Source organism: Mesocricetus auratus, unplaced genomic scaffold, assembly GCF_017639785.1.
Source record: "Mesocricetus auratus isolate SY011 unplaced genomic scaffold, BCM_Maur_2.0 Super-Scaffold_100028, whole genome shotgun sequence".
Taxonomy (NCBI): domain Eukaryota; kingdom Metazoa; phylum Chordata; class Mammalia; order Rodentia; family Cricetidae; genus Mesocricetus; species Mesocricetus auratus.
In genome coordinates, this window is record NW_024429209.1 from 11,485,689 (window position 1) to 11,513,249 (window position 27,561).

Below are 27,561 nucleotides of genomic sequence, written 5' to 3' on the forward strand. Positions count from 1 at the left end.
GGTTTTTATGAGACATGGTTTCTCTGTATTGTTTTGGAGGCTATAGCCCGGCCTCGAACTCACAGAGATCCGCCTGCCTCTGCCTCCCAAGTGCTGGGATTAAAGGCGTGCGCCACCACCGCCCGGCGTGAAAGATGTCTTCTTTCTATGTGGGATGCGTTACATACACACACAGATGTGCCCCCAATAAAATGTTAATGATAATGATAATAATAATAGAACTACCTATGTGTGTAACTTTGGATATGCTGTTGCTGTGACCCTGTTTCCAGGTCTCTGAGCTAGGGCAGAATGTGTGGTGGCATTCAGGGCACACCAGCTACCTCTACATCACCACCACGGACCTTTTTGGAATGGTGAGAAGGAGTGGGAGGGAGTTTCCTGGGAAGGTGACAAGGTAACCAAGGAACATTTTCCGAGTACTTCCTACATGTCAGGGAGGCGCTGAGATTGGAGCTCAGCATCCACTAACCTCCTTTTTAGCCCCTATCACCCTGCTTTCCAGCTAGGCCAACCGAAGCTTCAGCAGTAGGTGGCCTGGGTGAAGGGTGGCCAGCTACCAGGAGCTGGGATTCACACCAGGCCCACGGGTAACACTGAGTTACCCCAGAGGAGCAGGGAGGCGGGGAGGACAGAAGACAGCCACTATCTTATAAACAGGTCCCATGTAGCCCAGGCTGCTCTCAAACTCATGAAGTAGCCAAGGGTGTCTTTGCTTTTCCCTCCCAAGTTCTGGGATTATGGGTCTGGGCCCAGTCCAGGAGAATCTTAAGTTGGAATCTAGAGAGGGAAAGACCCCAGCTCCCACAACAGACAAATAAAGCCACCACTGTGCACACCCTTTTCCTCAGCTCAGCTTGTCTCAGCGTCCTTGCCAGGGAGCTGGTTCTGATGTAGCCCCAGAAGCAGGGAGACTCTGCAGTTGCTAGGCACAGGCTTCCCTTCAGAGGGGGCCAGGGGCTGACAGTTGGGATCAATTCCTCTTCCCTTGGAGACACCCGGCTTCCAGTAACCACAAGGATAAGGATAGTAACAAAGGCGAACATTTATTGAACACCTACTCTGTGCCAGGCACTGCCCAACAACTTAACACATGACCCCTTCTCATCCTCTCAAGTCTTCGAGGTAGGCGCTGTTATTAACCTCATTTGACAGATGAGGAAACTGAGGCCCAGAGAAATGAGGCGACTTGTCCAGGCAGCTGGTCAGTGCCAGAGGCTCCACCCCTTGCTGTCTGGGTGTCCCCGGGCAGGCCACGCCCACTTCTCTGGGGGCTCTCCCATCTGGTACCTTTGGGACACCACCTCATTGTTTCTACAACAACGCAATCGGTCTCTGGGTAGTTCCCAGCACACAGTAGGTGCTTAGTAAATGAACAGCCCTTCCTTCATCTTTACTGGCGCTCCAGAAAGCCTTGGGGCGGGCATGGCAGCAGAGCCCTCCTCTGCTTGCTTCTCTCAGATCCTTTCCCCCTTCCGCGGTCCCTTCCAACCCCAAAGCTGTGTGCAGGCCAGCGTCCCCTCCCTTCTCCTGACGCTGGCCACCACCCCGCACCCCTGAGTCCTCGCAAGCTTCACCCCTTGGGGGCGTGTCGCGGCGCGGGGGCCATGCAGGTCCCCTCCTGTCGGGCCGCGCTGCCGGACTGGCAGGGCTTGGGGCTAGGAGGCCGGGGCCTCGTCGTCTCCGCGGTGGCCGGCGTAGAGCGCGGCCAGCGGTCGGAAGCGCGGGCCCCAGGCGCGGAGAAAGGCGAAGTCCTGCTCGGAGCCGGTGGAGCCGCTGTGCAGCGAGCTGAGCGAGGCGGCCGGCGAGCCCGCGCCCTCGAACGCGTAGGTCTGGAAGGCGTCGTAGGGCGGCACCGACAGGTCCGCGTCCGCCAGCGCCACCTTGCGGCTGATGAAGTCCCTGAACACCGAGAAGTCCGGCTCTGGGCTCGACGGCCCCCGAGGCAGCGAGTGGCGCTCGGAGGAGGAAGCAGCCTGTGGGGGACTGGCCGCGCCCCCGCCCGCGTCGCCACCCTTGAGCTCCCCGAAGTCGTAGAGGCTCCGCAGCGCTGACATGTCATAGGCCTCGGTGTCCTGCTCGCCGCCGCCCTCGTCGTTGTATTTGATCACGTTGTCTCGCATGTCCTCGTCCACATCCGAGCTCAGGTGGCTCTTGTGGTGACGCCTGAGGGTGAGGATCAGCAGAGCCAGCACTGCGGAGATGGGGGACAGGGAGACAGAGTGGTGAGGGCGCTGCCTGACCTCCCTCCATCCCCCAAACCCTACAGCAGAGCGTCATAGTCCCTAAAAGTCCCCATGGGTTTCCCGTTCCTTACAGTGAGAACTGAGCTGACACTCAGGCGGTGAGCTATTCATCTCAGGAGGTATGCAAATTGCAGTTATATGGCTAGTGGGACTGGGGTTGCCCAGCAGAGCTGTGCTAAGGATTTACACTCGATTTGAGGGTCACCCGTCCTCGGCTCTAGACGCTGTAAAGGTTGAAGGCACCCATCTTCTGTCCTTGCCCTCCTCTGTCCACCCCAGAATCCTCTGCTTCCCATTTCTCCGTCAGGACCCCCAGGGTTCTGTCCCGACAGCTCTAGCCAGGTCCAGTGACCCAACTCCAAGCTGCCAGGGGAAGGACTCTTCCCTGTCTCTGGTCTCAGTGTGGCCTCTCCGCCACCAGCAGGGACTTTGTAACAACCGTGGGTCCCTTTCCTCCTTTCAGCTAGAGAGGGACAGCTCACCGCAGCCCAGGTCCTGCCAAGTTAATCCCAATTAATATCCTCTGGGACCTGAAAATGCCCCCCTAGCTTGGTGCCTGGTATGGAACAAGCATTGAATGTGTGCTTGCTTGCTTGCTTGCTGAATGAATGAATGAATGAACGAGGAGTTGCCTGGAGACCAGATTGAGAGGAGGAGAGAATGAATGACAGATTCTTTATGCTTCTTGCCCTTCTTCATCTGGCCGCCAAGACTTCACCCAAAGTTAAAATCATCCTTCTCTTTCCCCATCTCCCTCCACCAGGGCTCGGAGTATGTGATGGAGACCGGGAAGAAAGGATGTAAGAGCTGGAGGATGGGAAGGGCGCTGTGACATGCTGTCTTCTAGACTTGGCTGTTGCGCTCTGGTAGCTGTGGGAATATGCACAAGCTCCAACCAGTAGACATTCCAGCAAGGACGGGGAGGGGCCAGCAGGGCCTCACCCTTAGTCCTAAAGCTGCATTGGCTGGAGCTGAGGGAGGAAGAGTCGTTTTTTTTCAGGGATGCGGTCACTGGTAGGCTGACCAGGCCCCAGTGGACAGCCACACATGCAGGCGGCACTAACGGGACTCTGGGTTATGACAGAGGAGACACAAAAAGGACCTGCGGGTGGGAAGGTGACATGCAGGGAAGTCTGGGGGATTGTGGGTAGATGCAATCCAGATACACTGTATACATAAATGAAATAAAAATGATTTTTAGTTTGCTTTATGTTGTGTGTCTGGGTGTTTTGCTTGACTGTATGTATGTAGTGCTGGTCAGTGCCAGAAGAGGGGTCAGATCCCCTGCAACTGGAGTCACAGACAGTTACGGGCTGCTGTGTGGGGAATGGGAATGAACTCAGGGTCCTCTGGAGAGCAGCCATTGTTCTTAACTGTTGAGTCATCTCTCCAGTCCCAGGAATGAATTTAAAGAAAATCTCTTGCTCAGTGATGAATCCTATTGTGGAAACAGTCCAGCATCTGAGAGGGATTCAGTGGATGGATTTGTAAATAAATGATGGTGGATGGATGGGTGGATACATGGGTGGACAGACACATGCCAAGCCCTGTGGCAGGGTTTAGACTCCGTGCGGTTCCAGACAGACGCAGCCAGGCCTGTGACCAGAGCCAGATGTGAGGGTCACAGCGTGGGGTACGAGCTCACCCCCTAACACGGTAGTTTATAACAGGGAAGGGAGTTGGGGCCGGACACAGGCCTTGCGGGAGGGCTGGAGGGAAAGACGGTGTCGAGAGAGACGTGGAGAAGATAGATGGACAGCGTTTGGAGCTGGAGACCTGGAGCTGTGGCGGGGATGCCCACGAGAGCAGATGGCGGGGCTTGCGGGCGGCGGGCGACAGATGTGCCAGACCTGATCAGTGATTCCGCCCGTCACCTTTAGAGCACTGATGTGCACTTTCTTCGTTTGTGGGCAATTAGGCAGAAATTTGTTTGCACTGCTTCGGAAAATGAAACCGCTGTAAAGTGCACCCTCTGGAAAAAGGGTTGCTGAGCTGTGGGCCGTGGTGGGGAGGGAGGAGGCTGCACTCCTGGCTTGACAGGGTCTGCCCAGAGCCTCTGCAGGGATCTGAGGGGTGCAGGAGGTGGCTGGAGGATGGGCAGCACAGGGGGGTTGTCATTTCCTGGGGGACTAGGCAGGGCCGCTGAGCATGGTCCCCAGAGAACTCCTAGCTCTGTCTACAGTCTGTACCTGGGTGGCCATGATGTGACAGCAGTCCAAGACTGTTCACATCTCTTCTCATCAGAGACACGGGTTCAAATGGTTTTTGTTATCGGTGTCTGCAATGTCTAAAGACATTGTCCCAGGTGGCAGAGTTAGAGGTGGAGACACAGACTCAGGAGACTTAACCTGTGTCACTGAAGCTAAGCCAGATAGCCTCTGTGACCCTCAGTTTCTTCATCTGAGGAACGGGTTGATACACCTGGCCGTGCAGCCCTGCTTCTCTTTATGGAGAACAGATAAGGGCACTAGACAAGAGAATTGAAAAACGACGTTTGCTGTCCCTCACCACCCCTGCCTCTTTGAAGCAAGGTTTCATATCCAATAGGTTTGTCTCAAACTCCCTATGTAGCCAAAGATGACCTTTGACTTCTGAGACTCTTGTCTCTACTTCTGAGGTGTTGGGAATCACAGCCTTGCACCATTACCCTGACCTATGTAGTACCTGGGATCAAACCCAGGGCATCATGTATGCTGGACAAGCATTCTACCAGTCAGGCCACACCTCAGCTCCTTGTTTCTTTTTATTGATAAAGGGTGTCATTCTGTAGTCCAGGTTGGTCTGGAACTTACTACATAGCCCAGGCTAACCTCTAACTTGCAGCAATCCTGCCTCAGCTTTCCAAGTGTTGAGATTCCAGGTGAGCCACCAGCCTGGGCTATACATGTGGTTTTAAACACTAGGGGGTGCTGAGCTGTGTGAGGGGCACTGTCTGCACTTCAGAGACTTCCCACAGGAGGGGCAAGCAGAGGCTGGAGGCGGGTCTAGCCAGCCTATCCTTATGGAGTGGAGACAGAGGCTCCCTTCTCGGGAGCAGTAATGGTAGGATGCTCTTGGACTCACCGATCAGAATGAGGACACAGACCAAGAGAGCAATGAGTGCGCCGGGGCTGAGGGAGGCAGCCATGACGAAGGCAGTGGTGTTGCAGGACTGGATGGTGCCGGAGCTGTCACAGCCACAGATGCGGATGGTGAGGGTGCCTGTGCTGCTCAGAGTGGGTGGCCCGCTGTCCACAACAAGGATGGGCAGGAGGAACACATCCTGCTCTTGCCGATTGAAGCCCATGTGCTGTGTGTGCACAGCGGCTGTGTTGTCTGTTTGGGAGAAACCGGCAGCGTGTGACTCAGGGCTGGGCCAGACCCCAGCGCAGCCACACCCTGATGCCGCCTTGAGGCCTGCCTCTTCACACCCCAAACTGCCTCTCAAGGATCCACACATCTGTCCCCTTATCTACCCCAATTCTGCCCCAGCTGCTGAAGATCCTCGAGCTCCCAGAGCCCATGGGTGTCCTCAGCTGTCCCGGGATTCGGCTCCTAGCTGTCTTAAGCGTGTTTTCATCAATTCTAAGAGTTTTTGTTCCCAGCTGTGCCAAGGTACTGTCCTCAGCTAATCCAAGATTCTGTCCCCAGCTGGGCCAAGGTCCTGGCCTTGGCTATGCCAATTTTTTCCCCCATTGATCTCAACAGCTTGCTTTGTCCCAGATTCTACTCCCATTTCAAATGCAGTCTGCTTTTAGGAGTCCTGTGGTCCTTGGTTGTGGTTTGCTGGACCTTGACAAATCCAAGGTCATCAGAGGTGGCTGGCAACACTGGCTGGCACATGCCTATGGCTGAGGGGCCTTTCTGCCCTCCGTGTTACTCGTGAGTTCTGGAGTGTGGGGTCTCATTAAGAAGCTGAGCTTCCGGGCTGGGGACACAGCCTTCATGGTCAGATGAGAGGACCATAGAACCCCAGACTCTCTACCCAACGTTTTACTTTTTACACAGGCGTTCAGAAAGAGGGGCAAACCACACAGTGGTACCTATTGCCCAGCATGAGCTTGCTATAGACCGGGAAAAACCGGCAAAGGGGCAGCTGCTCTGGCAGCAGAGAGTGACAGGTGGCACCCACTTCCTCTCCTTTTCTCGTCTCCTCCACATCTGTCGCACATGTGCCAGGCAGCATTGACCCTTGCTTTCTGGGGGCTCCTTTTAGTCCTGCACAGTGCGGTGGTCTGAAGGGCTGAGAGGCCCAGGGTTGACAGTCCATCTCTGTGCTGTGCCCACTGCTTGCCTGCTGGGCCCAACTCTCCTTAACTTCCCTGTCACCGTGGGTTCTCGCCTCAGACTTGGGAGCCCAGAGTCCCTTCCCATTGTTGTGGGTCCCGGGTAGCTCGAGGAAACCTGTGCTTGTGTGGCAAGGCAAACAGATCTTCCTGGGGCTAATTTGGGAGGAAATCCCAGCCCGAGGCAGAGCCAGTCTCCGCTGCCACTGCTTCTCAATAGTTCCTGCTTCCCAATGGTTTCCACAAGCCTGGTTTTCTTTACCATGGACACCGTAGTGAGAAAGAGCCCTCGGGAAGACTGATTCATGACCTTGGACACACAGATGAGGTGGGCAGCTGTCCAGATGTGACAAGGTTCAGTGTCTTATTCTACCCACCGCTATGCACATTTGAACATTTCCGTGCAAGTGTTAGTGACACCGTGGTCACCTGCACTAGCCTGCTCCGTCCTCAGTGTCCTCACCAGTAAACAGAACCAGGGTCTCACCTAGCAGTGAGGATGGATAGAATCACTCCCAGCACACAATTCCTCGTAAACGCTGGTTAATAGTTCTCCCGAGGCCACACCCCACACCTACTCCTGTCTGGATGTCCCTGCCTTGCTTCTGCAAGACTCTGCTATCTAGTACATCCTCTCTGCCTTCTTGCCTGGGCAAATTCCCCATCCATCATGTTCCAGCAAGATATCACCTCTTCTCCGTAGCCTCCTTTGGAAGTGGAGACTTCCCTGGGAAGGAGGGATTTACGGTTCCAGTGCCATGCACAGTTCTGTTGCAACACTTGTTACCTTGTAAGAAGCAAATGTGTGCCTGTTTCTCCACTATTGGCCAGCTGGACTCTGGCCCTATGCCAGTCTCAAGAACAAAGTTTGAAGGGACCACAACTCTTGGGCTAAGTGGCAGCCAAGGGTCAGCACCTCAAGTTCTGGCTTGGCCTCTGGAGCCTCCTGTTAAAGGTTGAGGCAGCTCAGGCTAAGAAAACACTGCCTACCTCCAGGGAAGAGAGGAGGTTAACTGCAGAGGGCAAAGAAGGGGATATATTAGCCGGTGGGCATTTGAAGCACACATTTAGCTATCCTAATCATGGCTAGGACAGGGTCTCCCTTGGTGTATGTGGAAAACTGAGCCTCAGTAAGAAGTGACTGGTGTGGCTGGCACGGTGGCCCAGCAGGTGAAGGTGCTGACATCAAGCCTGATGACCCAAGTTCCATCCTTAGGATCCACATGGTGGGCGGAGAGAACCAACTCATACAAGTTATCCTATGACATCCAATGCCATGTGGCATGCCTTCCCCCTTCCCACTCAGGACACAAAATAAGTAAATGCCACTTTAAAAACTTAAAGAAGTGACAGTGGGGCTGGAGGGATGGCTCAGCTGCTAAGAGTACACATATGCTCTTGTAGAGGACAGGTGTTCCCGGCACTCATATTGGGTAGCTCACAACTGCCTGTAACCCCAGCTCCAGGGGAGCCCATGCCTGTGATCTCCACCAGCACTTGCACTCATGTGTACACACACACACACACACACACACACACTTTAAAATAAAAGAATAGTGACTTGTTTCTTCATCATCCATCCATCACCTGTCCATCTGTCTACCCATCCATCCTTTATCTATTCACCCACTAACCCATTCATCCGTCACCCATCTATAGACCCATCCATCAATCTATCTGGCCTCCATCACCCATCTATAGATCTACCTACCCATCCATTCTCTAGCTTTCATGTGTACACATCCACAATCCACCTTCCACCTCCCATCATCCACCCATCCTCCATCACCCACAGATGTATCTATCCATCCTTCTCTAGACCTCGTCCATACATTCACTTTCCATCATCCGTCCACACATACACATACATCTCCCTTTGACGTCCATTAATAGATCTATCTACCCATCAGTTTTCTAGTCTTCGGACATTTGTCTACCTTCTAGCACCCATCCGTCTATCCTCCATTTACTCACCATCCTCCATCTGAGATCTATCTGTCCTCCTGCACTCACCCACCCACCCCCATTCATTTATGCTTCCATTCTCTGTATCCCACCGACCCACCCACTCTCCATCATCTGCCTGTCCACCCATCATCCATGCATCCTCTGTCTGCCCATTTAATCCCTCACTATCCATCCATCCTCCTTCCGCCATCCATCAACTTCCACACATTCATTCACCCTCCCTCGTTTTCCATCTACCAGTCCATTTCCTTCCTTCCTCCCTCCCTCCCTCCCTCCCTCCCTCCCTCCCTCCCTCCCTCCCTCCCTTCCTTCCTTTTCTCCCTCTCCTCTTTCCCGTCATTTTTCTCTCTTCCTTCTGGAGTTCTTCATTAAGGCTTGCAAGCCAGGCTGCCTGCTGGCTGCTGAGGGGAAACAATGGAGAGCTAAGTCAGCTGTTGCCGGGATCAGAGCTCAGACGCCAATGTGAGAGACAAACACTAATGGAAGGGGCCCACACCACAGCTCTGTTGTCATGGGAGCATTGGGAAGGGCCAGTGCAGGAAGAGCCTGTGAGAGGACCTGACCGTGTTTGGAGAGTCTGAGAGAGTTTCTGGGGATAAGTGACAGATGTCCCAGTGAGGTTCATCCTAGGTGGAAGAGTCCAGGAAACGAGAGCAGCCCGTGCGCTGGTGCTGAGGCTGGGGCATAGCCTGTGGTTGGAGGAAGGCAGGGCCTGTCCTGGGAAGTTTAGCAGGCCAGTTTTCGTAAGGAACTTGAGCTATTTTCTGAAAAGCAACAGGGGGCCATTGATTCGTGGGCTTTAAACCAAGAAGTGACCCAGTGATGCATCATTCATTCATTCCACAGCAAATCTGAACGGAGCACTCTCTATATGTCAGGATTATTGGAGACATGGCTGTGAATAAGATAGACATAGTTTCTGTCCTGGCTTGAACCTGCCTGGTGGCCAAGGACACTTATAACAGAAAATGCAGGCATTGACATGGACTACAGGTCGGAAGCCGTGGTGTGTTTTGTGTGAGACAATAGCAGTAGTGGCAGCAGAGGGTAGCAGACAGATTTGAGAAATGAGAGGCTGGCCCTGGCCCAGCCTCCAATTGCCAAGCAAGACAGAGAAGCTGTCTCAGGGTTGCTGTCTCCCAGTATGCAGCCAGATGTTCTGAGCGCTCAGAGCCCTGCCATACCTCCGCCCAGTGGAAGGGGATTCCTGGGGTATTGTCCTGACCCCATTCAGCTACCTTCCTCTGGGAAGCCACTGACCACTCTAAGCTCGCCCCACCCTTCTAGGCGGGACGGGTGCCCGGGAGTAGCATCCATCCATCTGGCCTGACATCCATCAGCGTCAATCCCTGGCTGCAAAGGCAATATTTATAAATCACATTTCCAAACTGGCTACACATTTGTACAAAGAAGCAGATGGGTTGGGGTAGCCGCTTGTCACCTAAGATATTTATATGGTGAGGAGGTGGGGGTTGGCATGTTGAGGGAGGGGGCTGAAGGACTGGAGGAAGGGACTTTCCATGGCTTCTCTGACTTCATCAGATTAAGGTTACCCTGTCTCCAAAGCTTACACTAGAGGACCACCACAGAAGGGAGTTCTGGAGGCCCTAAACTAGGAAGAACAGCAGGGGCAGTACCTCAGACCCCAGAGTTGCTAAGACCTTCGAACTTGGAGAGGCAGGTACAGGACTGATTGTGTCCATGGGCACCAGCTCAGGGTACCAAGGGAGGGATGTGTGGGCTGAGCTGTATTGGTTGTTGAATTGCTTCCAAAAAGATTTAAATAGCCCAGTTCCTTCTACAGCCTTAGCCTTTATCACAGCCATGCCCCTGCCCTTAGTAGAGGGGCCAATGCTAGACACAGGTGCTCCAGGGTCCAGCTCTAGCTGTCATCATTGTCCTCTGGGGTCAGGTGTCAGAGCAGAGGCACTGGATGGTAAAGATTCTTAATGTGACCCCTGAGAACACAGGTGGGTTTAACTTCAGAGGCCTTAAGGCTTCTCCCTGTAGTGGATAGGGTCTGAAACTCTTGGGAGTGACCCCAGGCCTGTTCCAGGACCAGAAGGAGGCAACATGATCTGACCCACGCCCCACCCCCACACCATGCCTCTTGACTTATTTCCTTCCAGTCCTGTTTTTCATCTGTTTGAAACTTGCTGTTTCTGCCACCAGCTTTCACTCTGTTATCTGCGTGACTCACTCCCCGGTTGCTTTTAGTTTCTATTTATTTGTGTATGTGCAAATGTGTGTGTGTGGTGTATACTTGTGCGAGCATGTACATGTGGTGTACTTGCCTGTGTGTGAGAGGCAGAGGTCAGTGTCACGTGTCTTCCTCTATCATTTTCCACCTTACCTTTTGAGGTAGGGTGTTGATGGCCTGGAACTCACTGATTAAACTAGGCTAGTTGGCTGCAAGTTTCTCGGGATCCTCCTGTCCTTGCCTCCCGGTGACAGGATTATGGAAACGTGCCACTGTGCCCAGCTTACACAGGTACCAGGGATTTGAACTCAGGTCCTCATTCTAGCACAGCGGGCACTTTGCCTACCGAGCCAGCTCCTCATCCATTTCAATGCCTATTCAGAGAGGTCCTCCTAGACTACCTTTCGGTTTCAGCTTCATGCCACACATTTTATTGAACACCTACAAGGTGCCAGCATTGCTCTGGGAACCCAAAGGCCGACAACAAACTAAGCAAGGCCCAGACTCTTGAGGGAAAAGGCTGTGATGTCCCTTCTCCCTGGTCACTCATCATGCCTGACACATTATTGATTTGTTTAATTTCTGACTTGCTTCAGTGGAATATGAACTCCACGAGGGTGGAGATTTTCTCCCGCCTGTCATTGTATTTCCAGGACCCAGAGCACAGCTTGCCACGTAGAGACTGTGTCTTAACGGTGCTTAAGAGACTGGAAGAAGAAGGGGAGAGCTTGGGGTCTGCAGCCTACCCCAGTAGCCCTCCTCCCTTGGGGGTACCCAGCCACTTGAGGCGGTGTGTATTAGCCCCATTTTCAGATACTGAAACTGAAGCTTAGAGAGGGACAGTTAGCTGCCAGGAAGTCATGGAGAGCCCCTAACTGAGCCTGGGCTGCCTCCTGGGGTCCTCACTCCTGTCCATTGACATCTGCCTACCTCAACTTTGTTTTTAAAGATTTCCATGACAATTTCAGGAGGACCTCGGGGGATGGAGTATCATGAAGAACTCAGCTCAGGCACGTGAGCAATTTGCTTCTGCAGGGGGGAGACTGAGTCAAAGAACACCTATATTATATAGAAACAGAGGTGTGTGTGTGTGTGTGTGTGTGTGTGTGTGAACCCTATGGGTAGGTGTAGGAGTGAACCCCACAAAGCTATCCGCCCATGAGGGCGGGGACATGTAAACTGACACAGGTAGATATAAAAGGAAGTGAAAGGAAAAGGAACCTCCCTTTTTTTCTCCTGGAAGCCAGCCAAGCTTCTAACTCCTGGTTTGTGCGACTCTCTCTCTCTCTGGTAAATAAATATATTGTTTTCCATATAGCATCGAATATCATTGATAGGTATGGGTATGAAACCCCTAAGTTTAGATGTGAACTGAACCAGACAGGTTCAGCAGGAATGGGCCATGAAGGACTATGCAGGGCATTTTCCTCTGAGACAACTGGGGAGGGGACCACCCTCCATTGTGTCTGTGAGGGTGTCACAAGGGACTTGAGCTGGGGGCACTTTGAGCCAGGTGTGTAGGTTGTGTACAATGCTGCCTTCCTCCATCACTCAGCTCGGAGACTGTCCTCCAACGTCTACCCCGCTGCTCCTCTGGATGCTCTTTTAGGATCATTCCAACTGCCATTCTCTGCCCTCGGGTTACATCCCTTCACTCTGCCAACCCACACCCTGGTTCCTCAGGGCTTGGTGTCAGCCATGACCTGGCTCATGCTCTGTGACCTCAGACCCAGCTCTGGCTCTCATGGAGTCTTAGCTTCTACAGAGGAGGAAGGCAATGCCCCAGCCCCCTCCCTCATGCACGCTGGGGGGGGTGGCTCACAGGTAGCTCACCTTGGATGTCCAGCAGAGAGAAATGAGGGTTGCTGGGTGCTTCTGGTACCAGGCGGAAATAGAAGCGGTGGCCACCCTGGGGCTCATCTCTGTCCACCACACTGATGGTCTGGATAAGCTGCAGGGTGGGGAGGGGTGGGATACATAATGAGGTGGAGTTGGGGGTCTGTCACAACAGCAGCCCTGGCCGTAAGTCCCTCTGGGTACCTGGCCTGGCTTGGCATCCTCACACACAGCTGCCTCGTAGGGTGTAGCCAGCTCTGGGGGATTGTCATTCACATCCAGGATCCGGATCCGTAGGGATGCTCTCGATAGCTGAGCATGATTGTCTGTAAGAAGAGTGAAGAGGAGGGCCAGAAGCTTCAGGGGTGAGATCAGACAGCTGCCTACTTCTGGGAGAGCAGACAGTGTTGATACACTGACAGACACTGTGCATTTTCCAAATGGGGACAAGGACCAGGGTTAGGGGCATCTGTGATTGAGCAGTCACCCGATGCTCAATCTTCTAAACATCTCCTCCAACCTCTGCCATCGGCATATTCACCATTCTCATGCCACCCTCACCACCGCCTATTCACCATTCTCATGCCACCTCCACCACCGCCTATTCACCATTCTCATGCCACCCCCACCACCGCCTATTCACCATTCTCATGCCACCCCCACCACCGCCTATTCACCATTCTCATGCCACCCCCACCACCGCCCTCTCCACCACACCCATCTCTCCCGTCACCACCTCACCATGGCCACCTCCACTATTGCTGCTCCATCTCCACCATTACCGTTTCCATAGCCATCGTCACCATCCTCCTCCCCACCCCCTCCATAGCCTTCACCATCTCCACCATGCCCACACCCATTGTTAATATCAGCATCCATCCCATTGCCGTTACCACCACAAACAACAGTGCCACCCACCAGCATCACCACCACCACCAGGAGCACCACCACAATCTGCGCCACTACTGCTTTTACTGCCGCCGCCACCATTGCCCGACCGTTCATGCTACTAAGCTATCACCATGACTACCAGCAACACTGTCTTCCCGGACTCTAGCAGGTCATGAACAGTATAGCATCCTCACCGCTGTGTCCATCACCCCGGTAGATCACCATCACCGTATCCATCAGCTCCATCCTCGTTATTCCCCCGTCACCCCGAGTACTGAGACCATCACCCTCATGGCCACTGTCCCTCTGTCGCCACCACCAATATGCTAACTTCTATCATCAGCCGTGCTACCACCATCTCCAGTGTAGCCTCAACTACGACCAGTCGGTTAATACCACTGTCATCTCCACCATAATCACCATTGGTACCCTCAGGGAAGCATCTGCCTTCAATGACATGTCACCTCCACTCCGGTCTCTGCCGGGTCACTTGCAGAGCACCAAATGCTCCCAGAGCACACACGCCCATCATTCAGCTGCCCTTGTGAATCCGTGGTTCACTACAACCTGTGTCCCCATACTGCAAAGGAGAAACCGAAATATGTGGGCATCTTTAGACAATGGGTCAGCTGGTGACTGAACCCCCAAATTGCTGCTCTCAGAAACCTGGTCCTGCAAGGGCCAGATGAATCTGAGGAGGCAAATTCGGTCAGCAAACTGAATGCCCATAAAGTCAAGCCGCTGTCTTACTTAACTCTGGGTCTCCAGCACAAGGCAATGATAGCTTTCCCCCCACAGTTGGGCAAATGAATGGAATCTGAAGGAATGGCAAAGATGCCTGGATTTCAGGTGTGGTTGAAACCCTGACCCAGATCTTGAGCTTGGGCAAAACCCTGACATCAGTTTCCATACCTGGAAGGTGGACAGAGCATGGCGGTTACGACTGAGCCCTCCTCTGCCACTTAGGAGCTTTGTGAGCTCAACCAAGTGGTTTGACTTGTCTGTGCTTGTTTTCTCGATTACTTGCAGAACACAGATCAGCTAAGAGTTAATAGCTACAAGGTGCTTGGAGCTGTATACACAGCTCGGAAGACTGGTACACAGGTGCCCAGTAAGTAGCCAGACATCCGAGAACTGGCCGCCTCATCCCGGCCTCTCTGAGCAGTTCCCTGAACACTGGTCATTCTATCCCCTACTACCTGAGTGCTGTTGGTAATCCCATCCTCAGCTGGCCTGCTGGCTACTGACCTCGTCCTCCTGCTATTCACTGCAGGTGCATCCCCGGGAGAGAACATGGCACTCCACTTCCAAGCAGATGCTTGGATGGTGGGAGTCTCCAGCTGGGTTGGCAGGGAGCTATTCTGGGGGAAGTCTGGGAGTTCCCAGGCAGCCAGACAGACACCCCATGAGTTTTGGAGGGAGCAGACCCATCTGCTCTGAACTCAGAGGCCGCTGGATACTGACTGCAGCTGCTGGAGAGGTGACAGAAATGGAGATGGGGAGGCAGGTGGGCCACCTCTGGGGAGCAGCGGAAGCCGGAGTCCTTCATTAGCGCTGCTGACCTCTCCTGAGTCCCCTCAGCGGGGAGGGAGGGCAGGTGATCTCCTCAGTTTACCCAGACCTGCCACCTCAGCAATTAGAGGGGCTCTTCCAGGACCGAGGGAGGGGAGTCGTGACTGGGGATGCTGAGTGAGCCGTTGTTTTTAAGAGCATGCTGCCAGAGAACTTCCACACACAGATGGAGTGCTTCTGGGAGGGGGGCGAGGAGTCAGGTGGGTTTCTGTCTCCCAGCTGATGGTGGGGCTAGTGAGGGCCTGTGTGTCCTCCCTGGCAGCCTGCCTCTGTAGTAGGGGTGTGGCTAGAGGAGGGGTGGGGAGATCTGTGAGCCTGACAGCACTCTCTACCCAGGAGTCCTGGGGTCACACTGGGAGTCCCCTGCTGTCACACCTGGACCTTCCTGGCCTCTGTCAACATGTTACACATAGGGCACTTTCCTGGGAGAGCCGGTCCTTTTGCCTGAGCAAGGGTCTCAGGTCCAAGAGGTAGGCAGCTGAGGGCATCTACTTAAAAGGTAAGCCTCCAAGTTGCCCAGGTTGCTCCCTGTAGTGTTTGTCTCAGGGAATGGGGGCTGGTATGGAGTCATCATTGCTCCTGACTGGCGTGGTCCCCTCTTCATCCCCTGCCCCCCATCCTCAACATTACATGCTCCTCACCCATGGAAATTCACCTGGGAAGCCGGTGCCCAAGGAGATTCATTGTGTACCCAACTCTGCCTTGGGGTGAATGGCAGTGTTCTGATACCTTCCAGTCCTACCTGGCCAATCTGTGTCACTCATAATTACTAATAACCACAAGGCCTGCCTGTAGCACCTTCCAGGGACCTGTTACAAAACAAATAACTCAGCAGTGTTTAACCTTGACCTCTGCCCCGTTTACAGCAGTGTTTAACCTTGACCTCTGCCCCGTTTACAGCATCCTTTCCTGTCATGACCTCATGGGTCTCCATGCAACCCATGCAAAGGTGACATCAAGCCTGTTTTGTAGATGGGGAAACTGAGGGGAGGGTCAGGAGCATCCCTGGGGCTGTCCCCAAGCCTCTTAACTAAGTGTGTGGTCCAGACATTGTCTGGCCCTCCTGCTGCCTGGTCTTTGTCGATCCAGTGGCAGCTGCTCAGACTTACCCAGGCATAGCAGACCCAGTGCCCAGTGGCAGGTGCCCCCTCCAGAGGCCAGGCCCCCCACGGCCCTCCCCCAATTGCCATCTCAGTTCAGCTGACTGACATGCAAATTAGTTTAATTATTTCTTCTTCTAAAATAAATTATATTTTGCAGTAGCTGCAATATGTTGTGTCAGGCAAAATTACATTCAATATTTTTAAACTAATTGATGCAGCCTTGAGGAAGGCTGATTGACAGCCCAGAGCTGAGCGGGCCTGCAGCCTTAACCGGTTCCTAAATTAAAATTAAACGTGCTCTGGCCTGGTGCTTCCCTCGTCAGTTGGCTCCCTGTGCATCTGGGGAGGTGGCAGGTGTAAGCCCCAGGGGTTGGAAGAGGCTGGGAAGGAAGGCTCTGGGCTCAGAGTCACTGGGCTGGTCTCTCACCCTCCTGGTGCCCTGAGGTTCCATAAACACAGCAAGCTGGGGTGAGATTGGACATTTTGGAACGGAGGCTTGTGGTTTCTGCTGACGACTGTGGAATGGGAGTCTCCTTTGTACCAAGGACACAGGAACAAACAAGAACAACATGGTCCTTTGGTGTGGTGGTAGAGACAGACACCACTCCAGATTGTGTGACAAGAATTGAAATGCTCAGGAACTGAGAGCATGCAGCAAGGAGTTCTTCCCTGGCGGGTGTGGGGACTTTTTCCATGGAGCAAGTGACATCTCTACTCAGATCCAGCTGGGATGTAACCAGGGGAAGGGGATGGAGGGAGGGGAGATTGCTCTGGGGAGAGTGATTGGCGTATGCAAAGGCCCTGGGGTCAGAGTGTGGGGGAGGCTTCCGATCTCTTCCAAGGAAGAGTCACTTATGGGGCATCTAGACCCAGCTGAGCAGGAAGCAGAGATGGATGGGCCAGTAGGAAAGGAAGGACATGGGTGTGGCCTAGTGATCAGAATGCATCTCCTTCCCCCCAAAAAAGGCCCCTGTCAGGGTCTGTGTCTCTGCTTCATCCTGCTGCGTGTGGACGAGCTGGGAACTGGAGTCAATGCTGTGCTGAGATGAGAACACAGATGCAGAGGTGAAGCCTTGTCCCTGACAGAGCTGGGTGTGGATGAGGGGCTGGTTTCAAAGGGAAAGTTTCTAACTAAGCCTTTTTAACATCTCAGCTGCCAGAACCCTTGGAGGTCTGAGAGCAACCTCAGTTGCCACTCTCAGGAATACCATCTACCTCCTTCCAGAAGGGCCTCTCATGGGGACTTGCTGATTAGGCTATGCTGGTTAGCCAGTGAATCCTAGGGTTTCTCCTGTCTCGTCCTCCTTGGCTCTGAGGTTACAAGAATTTCCCACCATGCCTAGCACTTTTATTTCCCACCATGCCTAGCACTTTTATATGGGTTCTGGGTCTCTGAGCTCTCAAAGCAAGTGCTTTCCAGAGTCCACATCCTGTCTTTGCCACCTTCTTTCATCTCCTCTGTAAGCAGAGGTTCTGTTTAACACCGCATGCCATGACAGATGACTGATAAGGCTGTGTGCAGCGAGGGACTCCCCGTCAGTGCATCCTATGGCCTATGTCCAGAAGAGACTCTGAGAAGGGACTGGGACATGGATGTGGCTGCACCCTTACAGGGACCTGCAAATGGACCCGGGAAGCCAATATCACATCAGCAGGATCAGTGGGGTGGATGCTGTGCCTCCTTGGGTATCACAGAGAAAGAGGAGCCCAGAGAGAAGGAATAAGGTGAGGCTTTCAGAGTGGCAAGTGGGGAGGGAGCCAGAGGAGATCATCTCTGTACCCGCTTAGTGTGGTGGACAGGGGAGGGGAGCAGAGTGGAGGGACCCTCTCCCTGACAGCCCCCAGCCCAGCCCCCCTTCCCCCGGAATTAGATTGCATCCCTACCCTAGGCTCTGATTAGAGCCAGCCAGCTGGGCAGAAAGATTGATCTTCCCAATTACCCACAGCCCAGGCAGGCGTGGGAGGAGGAGGGTGGGGAGCGGAAGAGGATCCAGCAAAGGGTGAGGAGACATCCTGGAGGGGCCTCCTGGCACCTCTTGCCCTGTCCCCAAGCCTCTTTCGTTGGAACAGGAGACTTGGGTACCCTTCTCTGTCTCTGTCAAGGACGTTGGCCATCTCCTTGGCTCCAATGTGCAGAGTATGGGCTCTGCCTTTGTGGTGGGACTGACGCCTCTGAGAATGGAGGGACTCCAGGTGAGTCAGGGACTGTGAAATCTGGGCCCTGGAAGAAGTTTTCCTTCCCTTGGGGCAGAGTCGGTTATCCTGTTGAGACTCCAGATACATCACATCTCTGGCCCTGTTGGTATCTGCCAAGTGCTCAGGGTCCTGGAGGCACCACTCAGCCCAAGGGAAGGTCAGTAATGATTCACACACCTCTGAGGACAGGAAGCCAGCACCTCTCAAAGCAGCCCCTACCATGCAGCCACCTTGGCTTCCACAGTTACCGGTCCTGTCTCGATACCCCATATGAAGTTACCATGAGTTATCTTACTAGCTCAAGTCTGTTCTGATCCCTTCTGTCCACCCTTCTTCAGGCCAAGGAAAGCATGAACATCCTACATCTGGTCATAGCACTGCTCAAAGACCTGCACTAGCTCCCTAGCGGCTGCACAGGGGGCATTCAAGCCCCTTCCTGCAGGCTCTTGTCTCTGCACTCCCTCCTCAGCTCCTTGCTCTAGCCATACGCATCTCCCCGTTCTCAGAGGGGTCTTTGGTCCAGGGAGATAAAAATCTCAGCTCTTAAGAAGTCTTCCTCTACCAGAGACCCACCTTGGAGTCCCTTCCCTCCCTCGGGGGTGAGCCAGTCCCTCCCTGCTCCTCGGGTCTCTCCAGAGCACCTAGTTTGCACTCTAGCTTCTCCTTGCTCAGGAAAGCCTCTACCAGACTTGTTCAGCAATGGACCCCCACGGGGTGTGAGATAAGCAGCCCCTGGCTGGGTGGATGCAGGGGAGGACTCCCTGGAGGAAGCCTTGGAGCCTGCTGTGACCTCTCCTCCCAACCTGTTCCTTCCTCAGTCTCTGCTCTCTCCACACTTCTCCAAGGAGCCCAGCACAGAGTCAGGAAGTCAGTCGCTCCTTCCTTGGCTTCTGTTTCCTCATGTGAAATGGAGAATTGTGGAACTGGGCCACCATCTCTGACATGCCCCTGCCTCAGATTCCTTCCCTGGCTACTAGTAATACCCGCTAAGTGTCTGTCAGGCACCTTACCAGAACAGGACAAATGTGATTCCCATCCCCATGGGGGATTTGTGTTTTACGTGCGACACTGACTAATGCCTTTAAATAAGCAGAGGCCACCACATTTGCAGTCTCTGTCCCTCTGTCCCCTAACAGGGCGGGGAGTCACTGCCAGTTTAAAGGGGGGAAACTGGGAGAGCAGAGGAGTGACACAGAGCTGGGACCTCACGAAGGGAACCTGTCCTCACCTCACTGTCCCTTCTCCTAAGTGCACAGAAAAGCCCATTCTCTCCGGCCCCCATGTTTACCTACATCCACCTAGTACCTGGCTGCAGGGTGCAGACCGGAGCCCGCCCTTGACAGTTTGCTGACAGTAGCCAGTCTCTAAGATGTGCACACAAACTCATCTGTATGAATGAAAACTTGGGGTGTAGGGAGATGTGACTTGGTCCAGCCCCTGTGGGAAGATTTCAACTGACTCGGGCAACTCCTTATCATGGACAGTTGCTGGCTGGGTGTGAGCTGATGACCTGGAGGAGCCTGCTGCTGCACCCTCACCTCCAGCCCCTCCCCCACCCTTGGCTCTCCACACCCCTCCCCCCAAGACTATCCCTTTACAACTGCCCTTTCCACCGAAGGATCCAGACGCAAATTGTACTTTAAATTCAATATTGGTCATTAATATTTCATGATTACAAAACGTTAAAGATAATGTCAGTGGAAGGCGCGTCTGCATGGGCAGGATGGATGACTCAGAGGTTCGGGAGAGAGGAGCCAGCATACTAAGTGGGCCCAAGCCTTTGAGGTAATCCAGCGTGACAGGCGGCTGCTCTGGCTGAGGGCGACATCCTCCGAGGGGCTCACAGAGCACTACAGCGTGTATAAATATTTCCCCTCTGATCCTTGTCACCTCTTGTTTGTTCTGCCTGGGAGCAGGTGGGGCTGTGGGACCCCTTGCTCACCCCTTTGCTTCCGAGTGTGCTGTGAGGGCACCTCAGCAGGAGGACACAGGGCCTGAGAGTACAGCGGGGGGGGGGGGTGGCTCTGGTTCCTGGGGCTCAGGCAGACTTCTGATGTGAAGTGTTGGGTCACCCTGGGCTTACATGGACTCGCTCTGTGGTCTGGTGCCTTAGTTTCCTCATTTGTAAAATGGTAACTCTATCTTCACTAGAGATGGTGTGAACGTAGTGTGGGTAGGGACTGTTTGCCACAGACTCTGTGTGTGTGTGTGTATGCGCGTGTGTGTGCGTGTGAGCGTGTGCGTGTGTGCGCGTGTGTGTGCACATGTGTGTGTGTTCGTACGTGTGTTTTGCCGGAGGTTGATGTCAATGCCTTCTCTATCACTTTCTTGCTTGAATCCGGAGTTTGCCAAGCTGGCCAGCTTGCTCTGGAGATTCCTTGTCCATTCCTCGTGAGCAACTGGGGCTACAGGTGGACTGCCATTCCTGCCTGGAGATTTGAACTCTGATCCTCGTGTTCGCATGGCAAGCAGTCTTCCCACGGAGCCATCTCCCTAGCTTCCTCCTTTACTTTTTATTACATATATGTGTGTGTGTGCACGCACACGCCACGGTGCACAAGTGAGGTCAGAGGGCAACTTGCAGGAGTCGGTTCTCATCCTCTACCTGTGGGTCCCAGAGGCTGAACTCAGGTCACCAGGCTTAAAGCTAGCCCTTTATTTCTGAAACAGGATCTGTTGTTGTTGAACCTAGGGTTTGCTGTCTAGATTGGCTGGCCAGTAACCCCAGGAGTTTGCCTGTCTCTACCTCCTGTTACTGGGATTATGTCATCATGATTGCCTTTTATGTAGAAACCGGGGGACGGAACTCAGCCAGTACTTTGTACACTGAGCCGTGTCCCCAACCCCAGACCAAGGAAGTATGACCAGGGCACAACCCAGGGAGAGCTGAGCTCTGGAGGGGGCCAGGCCGCACTGGCAATGTTTACAAAGGATTTCCCCTGAGTCTGTTTCCTCACTCACACACTGGGGCCAGCTGTAGAACCAACACTCCTTAGGCGTGGAGATCTGGTGACCTTGTCACTGTAAAGGGCTGACCTCCAGTGGGAGGAAGGCCCAGTACACAGTCAAGGCGGTCAGGGAAGCGTGGCATGAAGGCTGACTAACACTGGTTTCTCTGCTCTAAGACGTGAAGTGCTCTGTTTATTAGTTAGTACAGAGGTGAGGAGTGGGTAGGTACTATGGGTTGAAGCTCGGAGGGGTACCTCAAGCCAGACTTCTCCTCCTTCAGTCTCACCCCCTTCCCCATGGTCAGCTGGGTGGGATGTGGGGGAGTCTCTGAAGGCAGAGAGGGAAGCCATACAGCCACGGGTGCCAGGTGAGCATGCAGGAGGGAGACCCGAGGTGAGAGCGCTGGGCTTCACCCAAGGAGGGGCTTGCAGTGGCAGGTTGTCAGACAGGTGACAATCCAAAGGCCAAGGGGGGAGGTACCTCTGTCAGTCAGTCAGGCCTCTGCCTTCTCTAGGCCTTGGTGTCGGCTGCCTTGGAGCCTGAGAGGAGGCTCAGAAGGTGGAGGAACTCTCCCCCTTCCCCCAGTCCATCGCTACTTCCTCTCCAGCCACCTTTGTTCTCTCTTCCAAGCGGAGGAGGAGTGGATTCAAAGGCTCCCAGACGCCGCGCTGAGGGCTGAGCCGGCTTTGTGTTTTCCTTTAAACTGCAGTTGAAAGAGACTAAGGGAACTTCAGCCTAGGGACTTCCTCGGCCCTGCCACGGGCCAGCGGGGCCTCCGAAGTAGGAGGAGGAAGGGGAGGCGGGCACAGGGAGGAGGGGAAGGCCAGCAGGAGGGCTGAGGATAGGGGTCGGTTTGAGCTGCCCTAAGGCTGAGAGAGGCTCAGAGATCTGAATCACTCAAGTTGGCTTTCTGAGGAGGCCTGTAGAGGTGACTTGGGACACTGCGGAGCAGGTGGAAGCAGAGGAGGCCTGGCTGGCACTGGCTGGCTCTGCCCACTCCTGGTGCCCCGTGAGACCCCTCCCTCTGCTTCCCACTTCCACAGCCCTACTTACACAGACTCGAGTTTCAGGGCCCTCCCTTCCTTTCCCAGCTCAACCCTCACCCACCCAGTGGTTCCAAGCTAGGTCCCCACTTCCAGAAAGTTCTCCCCAGCAGAGTCAAATCCCTTTAGTGTTTTTGGCATCTGTGCCCTTAGGCTTTGGCCCTGCTCCCGCAGCACCCTGCCTCTGGGTCTGCAGCTCATTCTCATTCCCACTCTTCCTGAACCAGGCTGGGCTATCACCCCTCCCCCAACGCCACTGCTTCTGACCGAGCTCCCCACTTCCTCCCATCCCCCCCTCCTGTCCATTCCAGACAGCGACAGAGGTCCTCTAATGCTCAGCCCTCCCCATCCCAATCAGGCCGAGTAAAGTCCGGCCTGTCCCCACCAGTGGTGGACCGCTCTGCCCGGCTCCAACTATTTTGGCCTGAAGCAATTCCTCTAACACACCTGGCAGCTGCCATGCACCCGGGAGCCTTTGCCCAGTCTATTCTTCCTGCCCAAGCTGTCTCCCCTAGATGAGGGCATGGTGTCCTGACTGTGCTGAGGTCTTATGAACAGATCTTCCCGGAGTAACCTTTGCCCCAGAGAAACACTCCGCCTTTCCTTAGTCCCTTACTCTTACTGTTCCTTTGTGTACCATGCCATATTGTCTGACATACTAATACACCTTTTTTCCAGTTTGTGGCTGGCCTCCTATGAGGGCAGGTACTATCCCTCCTTTCTCAGACCCTAGACTGGAGCTCTGCCCGTGGTAGCTGAGTGAATGAGGGAAGAAAGTCAGGTGTATACTAGCCCTTTCTTGTGGGGCTTAGAGGGCTCTACTAGATCTCTTTCCCGGAGATCTGATCTCTCCTACACCTTATACCTACCAAGGTAGGAGCTTTGCCTAGTTTTTTATTCTGTGTCAGCCCCAACCCTTGACTCCTCCCCCATGTGCCTTGACTGACAGCTCAGCCTTCGCTCCGCCCCAGCTGCTGCCCATTGGGCTCCTCCACCCACAGGACCCAGCTCACCTGCTTCCATGGCCAGCACGGTAATGTTGTGCCAGCCAGCAGTTTCACGGTCCAGCCCCTTGCCGGTCACGATGGCGCCAGTGTCTGCATCAATGTCGAAGATCTGCTCCAAATCCGAGTCACGGTCAATGGCGTACCTGGGTGGGGGGCAGGGCTGGGCTGATCAAATGTACCCCAGTGTCAAGAGCCTGTGCCCATGCTCTCCCTACTCCACCCTACTCTAAGAGAGGGACCACCCCCTAGAGACACAACGATCAGCATCTCCCTGGAGCTGGTGACTGCTGGGTCTCAGGGGCAGGGACAGCCGTTCTGAGCTCCTGGATGGTCAGTGGGGCTATGAACTTGTACCCTACAGTTGTGGAGAGGGCTGAAGACCACATTCCTGGGACAGAATCACAGATGTCTCTCTTTGCTTTCCTAAAAAGGAGACCCCAGAATTGGGCTTCATGGTGAGAGTGGGATTAAGGGGACTTTAGGGAAGGCAGAGGTGGCTGAGGACTGACTGACTGTTCAGGGGAAAGCAAAAGATATAAAATGGCTGAGCTGGAGGTGGGAGAGGAATTTAGGACCAGGAGTAGGGTTTTTTGGTAATTTGAGCAGGAGGAGTGAAGACAGGTTAGCATGCTTCCAGAGGCCAGGTGGACCCCAGAGCCTGGGCAGCTGAGCCTGGCCTGGGAGGGTCTGTGGCTGGCCCTGCTCCTCCTGCCTGCACAGCGCACTTGCTAATCTGCAGCTTTTCAGTTGCCGCGTGAAAAAGCCCTTTGTTCCGCCTTCTTCCCAGGCCTTTGTGCTTCGGCTCCAGGCCTGAAAGGCCCGTGTCCAACACATGTCTCAGGCGGCGGAGGCCCAGAGAGGCCCCGCCAGCGCCCGCCGCCACTTTCCGCACTGATAACACAGGCGGGGGTGCAGCAGCTACACACAGACAAAGGCCTGGCATGCAGGCAAAGGCGCATTGTGCGGCCAGGACAAAGCAGCCAGGCAGGGAGGAAAGCCCTTGTCTCTGCACTTCCCGCAATGCTAGAGAGGGAAACTGAGGTCTGGGGAAGCAATGCCTGCAGAGTTCAAAGCCACGAGAGCCAGCCTTTGGAGAGGCCTGGGCTGCATGCAGGATCAAACCTCTCAGGGCCTCAGTTTCCCCATCTCTCCCACAGGGATAATAATGGCAACTGCAGGGTATGAGCACACCATGTTTGCATTTCCCGTCGCTTGCTGGACCTGTGAGACCTTGAACCAGTCTCCCACCCCCTCAGGCTGTGTATGTATCTAATTCAGAGCCACCTGGTACAGGTTGGGTGAACTGAGGGGAGGTGAGTTCCTATTTGCTGGTGGGGGTGGGGTGAAGGCATGTGACAAATTGTAGAGTGTTTTTAAAAGTGTGTGTGTGTGCGCGCGCGTGTGTGCGCACGTGTGTGCATGTGTGTGTTCATGTGGATGTGCCTGTGCTCATGGGGGCCATCAGATATCCTCCACTGCTCTCTGCCTTTGTGTGCATGTGTGTGTGTATGTGTGTGTGTGCGTGTGTGTATGTGCATGCGTGTGTGTGCGTGCGTGTGCATGTGTGTGTTCATGTAGTCATGTGGACGTGCCTGTGCTCATGGGGGCCATCAGGTATCCTCCACTGCTCTCTGCCTTTGTGTGCATGTGTGTGTGTGTGCATGTGTGTGTATGTGCGTGCCTGTGTGTGAGTGCGTGTGTGCATTCATGTGTGTGTGCATGCATGCGTGTGTATGCGTGTGTGTTCATGTAGTCATGTGGACGTGCCTGTGCTCATAGAGGCCATCAGGTATCCTCCACTGCTCTCTGCCTTTGTGTGCGTGTGTGTGTGTGTATGTGTGTGTGTGCATGTGTGTGTATGTGCGTGTGTGTGTGAGTGCGTGTGTGCATGCGTGCGTGTGTGCACGTGTGTGTGTGCATGTGTGTGTTCATGCAGTCATGTGGACGTGCCTGTGCTCATGGGGGCCATCAGGTATCCTCCACTGCTCTCTGCCTTTGTGTGCATGTGTGTATGTGTGTGTATGCACGTGTGTGTGCGTGTGTGTGCATGTGTGTATGTGCGTGCGTGCGTGTGTGAGTGCGTGTGTGTGTGAGTGTGTGTGTGCATGCGTGCGTGTGTGCACGTGTGTGTGTGCATGTGTGTGTTCATGTAGTCCTGTGGACATGCCTGAGCTCATGGGGGCCATCAGGTATCCTCCATTGCTCTCTGCCTTTGTGTGCATGTGTGTATGTGTGTGTATGCACGTGTGTGTATGCACGTGTGTGTGTGCATGTGTGTGTTCATGTAGTCATGTGGACGTGCCTGTGCTCATGGGGGCCATCAGGTATCCTCCACTGCTCTCTGCCTTTGTGTGCGTGTGTGTGTATGTGTGTGTGCATGTGTGTATGTGCATGCGTGCGTGTGTGCACGTGTGTGTGCATGCGTGTGCATGCGTGCGTGCACGTGTGTGTGCGTGTGTGTGTTCATGTAGTCATGTGGACGTGCCTGTGCTCATGGGGGCCATCAGGTATCCTCCACTGCTCTCTGCCTTTGTGTGCATGTGTGTGTGTATGTGTGTGTGTATGTGCATGCATGTGTGTGCGTGTGCATGCGTGCGTGTGTGCACGTGTGTGTGCATGCGTGTGTGTGCGTGCGTGCATGTGTGCACGTGTGTGTGCGTGTGTGTGTTCATGTAGTCATGTGGATGTGCCTGAGCTCATGGGGGCCATCAGGTATCCTCCACTGCTCTCTGCCTTTGTGTGCATGTGTCTGTGTGTGTATGTGTGTGTGCATGTGTGTGTATGTGCATGCGTGTGTGTGAGTGCGTGTGTGCATGCGTGTGTGTGTGCATGCATGCATGTGTATGCGTGTGTGTTCATGCAGTCATGTGGACGTGCCTGTGCTCATGGGGGCCATCAGGTATCCTCCACTGCTCTCTGCCTTTCTCCCTTCTGACAAACTTTACACCTGGAGCTCGCTGCTTTGCCATGCTGGCATGCATGGCCATGCATGTCTTTTTACATGGGTGTTGAGGATTTGAACTCAAGCCCTTAGGCTTTCTCAACAAGTGCTCTTACCCACTAAGCCATCTCCCCAGCACACCCCCCCGCCATCATCTTGTCCTGTCCTGGATTGATGAGTGTACTGCCTCTTGCCCCTGGCTCCCTGGAAGTTCAGACTCAAGCCGCCCCTTTCCCTGGCACGCGTGGGACAGCTCCGAGATTGCACTGCCCAGCCATGCCCTGCTCGGACCTTCGTGAAATGCTGAACTGGGCTGTTCAGGGTTGTAAGGGAACAGGACCCTCTCGGCTGCCCATGCGCTCCTGTCACCACCCCTACCTTGCAGAGGAGGTCACTGAGGCCACCAGGATAAACTCGGATGAGTGTGGCTGTGTCACGAACAGGGCATTATTCTACTAGCCAGGCTTGAGTGCATCTTCTCAAGAGGCCTGTCTTTATTTACATCAGGATGCCTTTTAGAACCACCATGGCCCTCCCAACTAGGGGTGCACAATTACTCTGCAGTAGAGTTAGCCTCTGCACCCAGAGGTGGGACTCTAGACCCAGAGTTCTTTTAGGCTTGTCGAACTAACCAAAGAAAGCTTCAATGCCTGGAGTCTCGGTCCCCTTGGTCCCCAGGCTGACCCTGCAGGTATTTGCATGGGAAGGGGGTAGAACAAGACTCTGGGTGTTTGCTCAGCGGAATCCTGGAGAGCCCTGCCCCCTTTGAAGATGGAGGAGAGGAGGTGGGCTGCTGAAGAACACAGGACTGAGGGGAGCTGGTTTCGTATTTGCTGCTGGGGGTGGGGTGAAGACATGTGGCAAACTGTAGAGGGATGTGTTGTGGGCAGAGTGGAGTTTTAGAAGTGTGTGTGTGTGTGTGTATTGTGTGTGTATTGTGTGTATGTGTATGTGTGTGTATGTATGTATGTGTATATGTGCATGTGTGTATGTGCATGTGTGTGTATATATATGTACGCAGCCATGTGTCCTGTGAGTTGTGGGTGGGAATGTGTGTGTGTGGTATGACTGTGAGTGGAGCACCCTTGGCTCCACCCTGGCTCTGTGACCAGGCCTCTGCCCCCAGACAGGTCATCTCCCTCCTTTGAGCCACACTCAGGGGTCTGGGAACCTATTCCATGTCTCTTCTCTAGGGGCACATTGGCTCCCTGTCTGCTGCCTCAGGACCCTTGCTGTTCCTGCTCCTTGGAATGCCCTCCCCACATCTCCACACTCTGGCGCTGTCATTCTGCTCTGTTTTTTCCCTCAGGAGCCTGACCACTCAATGCTAAGTGATTCCCCCCC

The 27,561-nt window shown here is 54.2% G+C and overlaps 1 protein-coding gene across 3 annotated transcripts in view; it reads right to left on the minus strand.

The window, feature by feature from the left end:
- Positions 1–1,027: 1,027 nt before the first annotated feature.
- Positions 1,028–27,561, minus strand: part of Cdh22 (cadherin 22) — a 123,273-nt gene continuing 96,739 nt past the window's right edge. For all 3 annotated transcript variants that reach the window (XM_040732786.1, XM_005084979.4, XM_040732787.1), the window contains exons 8-12: positions 23,283–23,419; positions 12,720–12,841; positions 12,513–12,630; positions 5,310–5,561; positions 1,028–2,194 (exon numbers count right to left, since the gene is read on the minus strand). In XM_040732786.1, the coding sequence (XP_040588720.1) occupies positions 1,659–2,194; positions 5,310–5,561; positions 12,513–12,630; positions 12,720–12,841; positions 23,283–23,419 (1,165 nt within the window). In that variant the 3' untranslated portion in view covers positions 1,028–1,658. The remainder of the gene's footprint in view (positions 2,195–5,309; positions 5,562–12,512; positions 12,631–12,719; positions 12,842–23,282; positions 23,420–27,561) is intronic.